Source organism: Dipodomys spectabilis, unplaced genomic scaffold, assembly GCF_019054845.1.
Source record: "Dipodomys spectabilis isolate Male_0828 unplaced genomic scaffold, ASM1905484v1 ptg000125l, whole genome shotgun sequence".
Lineage (NCBI taxonomy): Eukaryota > Metazoa > Chordata > Mammalia > Rodentia > Heteromyidae > Dipodomys > Dipodomys spectabilis.
The window spans coordinates 15,191,739-15,195,612 of NW_024870802.1; the positions used below are offsets into that span (position 1 = coordinate 15,191,739).

Genomic DNA, 3,874 nt, shown 5'->3' on the forward strand with positions numbered 1-3,874 from the left:
TAGGTAACTTGGGTTCCATTTTCTTCAACAATATAAGGGAATGTTCAAGTTCACTTGTTCCCAGGTCTCTGGCCGGTGAGGAACCAGCTAGTTCCTTCCTTTCTGGGGAATGTCCTCAGTTAAGAGAACTTCCTTGGGTCAGAAGAGCTTCCCAGATGTTCAGTAGGTTGGACTGTGGGCTGACATCTGAAGGTAGATAACACTGGCCCAGGCCTAGATGCAGTTCATGCAGCCAACTCAACCTCTGTGCTTGGGCTTCTTGGACTGTAGGCATCCTGAGTCCTTGCTATGCTAAGGAATATCAGTCTCCAAAAAAGGAGAGAGTATACCATTGTCAAGTGCAGCTGGCTTCCGAACCCTCTCGCTGCTGGCTCCTCAGCCAAGTTTCCTGGACCAACAGTGCTGAAGAGCACAGACACCTGATTATCTTAGGCTGGCTGTTCCCCAAAACAGGCTCCGGGTAACCAACTGTATAAAGACAAAGCTGGGGTGGGCCTCACCCCAACATTCGTGTTGATGGTGTGGAATCCCTAATGCACAGATCTGGAGGGGTGAGGTGGAGCGGAGGCTGGTGAATGAGATCTGAACAGACCACCTGTGCCATTTGGAGGCCAGGAAACTTAAGTGTGTTTGGGCTTGGCCTGCATGAACAAAGCCAGAGGAGGCAGAGGCAAGCGAAGACCCCACAGGCCTTCCTCATCCATCCCCCACCTCGGAAGACTGGCCCCACCCCAAGTCACCAAAGCACCCAAGGATGGGCAAGGAGGGCCTGCAAGATGTCTGCACAATACCCAAATAAAACCCAACTTGGCAGAACTCATGGCACATGCCTTGCCAGCGCAGGCCTGTCCCCAGCCCCACCCGTGGCTACCAGCCGGCCATTTACAGCACCTGAAGCTAGGACAGGGACCAGGGGCTGGGGAAAGGAGTGGCCTTCCGAAGGCCGGAGGAGACGGGAAGCAGGGGGCGGGGGTGCAGCTCTAAGACTGTTTCCAATTTGTGAGCTTCTCCGGATCTACGCGGCTGCGTCTGTCCACGTCTCGCTCTCAGTAGGGAAGGGGGAAAGGAGTTGCAAGGCTTCTCTTGGAGCTGCCAGGGGGGAAGCGAAGATTGGGGAGGTGTCTGGACCCCCCCGGGGGCGCTCTGAGGGTGCACGGAGACAGACGGCCGGCGGCGCTGACATCCCGCTGGAAGTGCACGTCGGGGGTCCTGGATACAGGCGGCAGCGGAAATGCAAGGCAGCGGGGAGGGTGCCGGGGCGCGCGGGGGGGGGGGGGGGCGGCGACGGCGGGACGAAGTCCGAGGGTTCCCCCGCGCCGATCGGAGCCTCGGGCGACCTCACACTACCTCCTGCTTGCCCTGGTAGCGACGGCAGCAGCCGTAGAGCGCAGAGAGCAGGTAGAGGCCGAGGCACAGGCCGCCGCAGACGGCGGCCGCCAGGAAGGCATGGTAGGCGCAAGGCAGTGGGTAATTCTTGAGGTTGCAATAGCTGTGGCGCTGGGTCTGGTCGATCATGACGCCCGTGGCGGCCCCGTAGAGGGCGGCCGCCAGCAGGTCGTGTGCCACGTTGACGACGAGCCAGCGCGAGCCCAGCACGGGCACCAGCTCGTACTTGCCCAGCAACGTGAGGAAGTAGAGGCCCAGGGTGAGCAGCCAGAAGAGCACCGACACGAAGAGCGCGAAGTGCACGGGGCCCTGGTACTTGCTGGTGGCGATGGTGACCCAGAAGGCGGCTCCGGCCAGCAGCTGCAGCAGCCGCAGCACGCCCAGCGGGCCGCGCAGGAAGGCCCGCTGCAGGCGCACGGCGCCCCGGGCGGTGCGCGCCGGGGGCGGCGGCTGGCGCGGCGGCGGCGGGGGCATGGCTCCCCGGCGCGGGGGCGGCGGCGGCGGCGCCCCGAGCAGCGGAATGGCGGCGCCTTGTTGGCGGGGACGGCCCGGCGCGACTGCCCCGAGTGCCCGCTGCGCCCGACTCCCCTGCCGGTTCTTCTCCCAGCCTCTCCCTTTCCCCCTACCCCGCCTCCCCTCTCTCCTCTCTTTCTCTCTTTCCCTCTCTCCACCCCTCCACCCCTCTTGCCCGCCCTTTTCCCTTCCCCTCCACGGTCTCCACCCCTGCTCGCTCCTCCCGGCTTCCTGCCATCCCTCTTTCCGTCTCCATCTCCACCCTGGCGCCCCCCCCCCCCCTCGCCTCACTCCCTGCTCTGATTCCTCGGTCTGCAGGCCAGGGTGGAGCGCGCCCGCACCCTCACCCCCCTAGCTTGCCACGGGCCTGCCCACCGCTGCCGCCCTCGCCGCTGGGCCCAGTTTGCTACATCTGGGGCTGCCCCTACCCGGCCTGTTTCCTGGGCTCAGGCCCAGCTTCAGGGGGGAAGCCAGCTTCGCCAGTGTTCGCCCAGCCTCCGGTCAGGACCCGTTTTTTTCCTTCTTTGTCCAGTCATTTTTCTACTCCTTGGCTTCTTGGCCCAGCTCGGGCTCCAGGGGCTGGGGCAGGGCAGGAGGGTGGATGGGAGCAGGGCTGGTGCTAGACTGAACTTTCTCACCTGGACTTTTGCAATATCCTGCCCTGAGCCCACTGCATGCTCATCCTGTGCGAAGCTGGCTGGGCTCAGGCGTTCTCACCTTGGAGTTCTAGAGCGAGCATACTTTAATATACCACAGGTCCCAACTGTCTCTCCAATGGACACAAACCACAGTGACTGACCCCAGTCTTGTGTAACAGCCCCTCCAGGCCACCTTTACATCTTGCCTAGATTTAAAAGATGCCCTAATCTGGAATCACAGGAAAACCAGCTCCAGAAGATAACACAGCCCACGTGTTTACCCAGCCAAACAGCCAGCTGAAGGGTAATGAAGCCAATGATGTGTTGCATTATTGTTATTACTGTCCCAGTGCTCTGTGTGCATCCTCATTTAAGCTCAAAACAACCTAAAAGATACAAACGACTATTGTCCTGGTTTTCCTAAATAGGAAAGCTAAGTCTGGAGCAGATCGGAACAGGATACATATTTAAAATTCATCTCTCTTCTCCTTCCATCAGATCCAACCTTGCTGCACTTGAGCCATTTTCTAAAACAGACCTGTTTGCTCCTTACACACTGTCACACCAAATACAGCGTGGAGGTCTGTCTCTTCCATGTGGCATATTTCACAATCTATCCCCAGCCAACTTTCAACTTACTGGTTTTCCACTTCCTTCCCTTACCCAAGTACCCACCCAGAATGCTCTTGATTTCCAAACAAACTCAAAATGTTCTTCATTTCTAGACCTCCTACTTAGCCTTCATTGCCCAGTTTAAATACTGCTGAGTTTTGTTCCTTCCTCCCATACTGTTAATTACTTGCTCTTCTAAGCCTCTGCTGGGACCATTCCTCTGAGATACTTCTACTTCTGCTGCATCATAGCCATTGGTTACCATGCCTGTCATTGCCTGGGCCTGGCACTGGAAACCCTCAGTAATGTGGGTGGAATTGATGTCTGAGTGGCACAGGAATGACAATAGAACTGAGAGAACTCCTCTGGTCAGGGAAACCATGTCTGCATCAGTTGTGCAGCAGACTGTATTGTAAAGCTAATCCTGCATCCCCTGAGAAGCATCCACTGCTTTGGGGGGAACCAGTCTTCTATGGCTCCTCAGGAAGCTAATACTTGTTTGCTGCCTCCTCAGCCCACATAGTGTTTTGCGAAAGCTCTGAATGCATATAAAAATGAACAAACGGTAAGGCATAACCTCTATATCACCTCTTTGTGCCTCATCTGTAAAATAATTTTACCCAGCAAGTAAATGTCAAGCACTTACTTAGTGTTGGGCATGGTTTTAGGGGCTAGGGAGGCAGATGTGTGGTTTTATAAACTGAATGCTTACTTCATGCTAAGTA

General features: G+C 57.3%; 1 protein-coding gene across 1 annotated transcript; it reads right to left on the minus strand.

Moving 5' to 3' along the window:
- Positions 1 to 1,254: 1,254 nt before the first annotated feature.
- Positions 1,255 to 1,860, minus strand: Marveld1 (MARVEL domain containing 1). Its single transcript, XM_042689392.1, has one exon. The coding sequence runs from the start codon at positions 1,858 to 1,860 to the stop codon at positions 1,339 to 1,341; it is 522 nt and encodes a 173-aa protein (XP_042545326.1). The 3' UTR covers positions 1,255 to 1,338.
- Between the last annotated feature and the right edge of the window lie 2,014 nt (positions 1,861 to 3,874).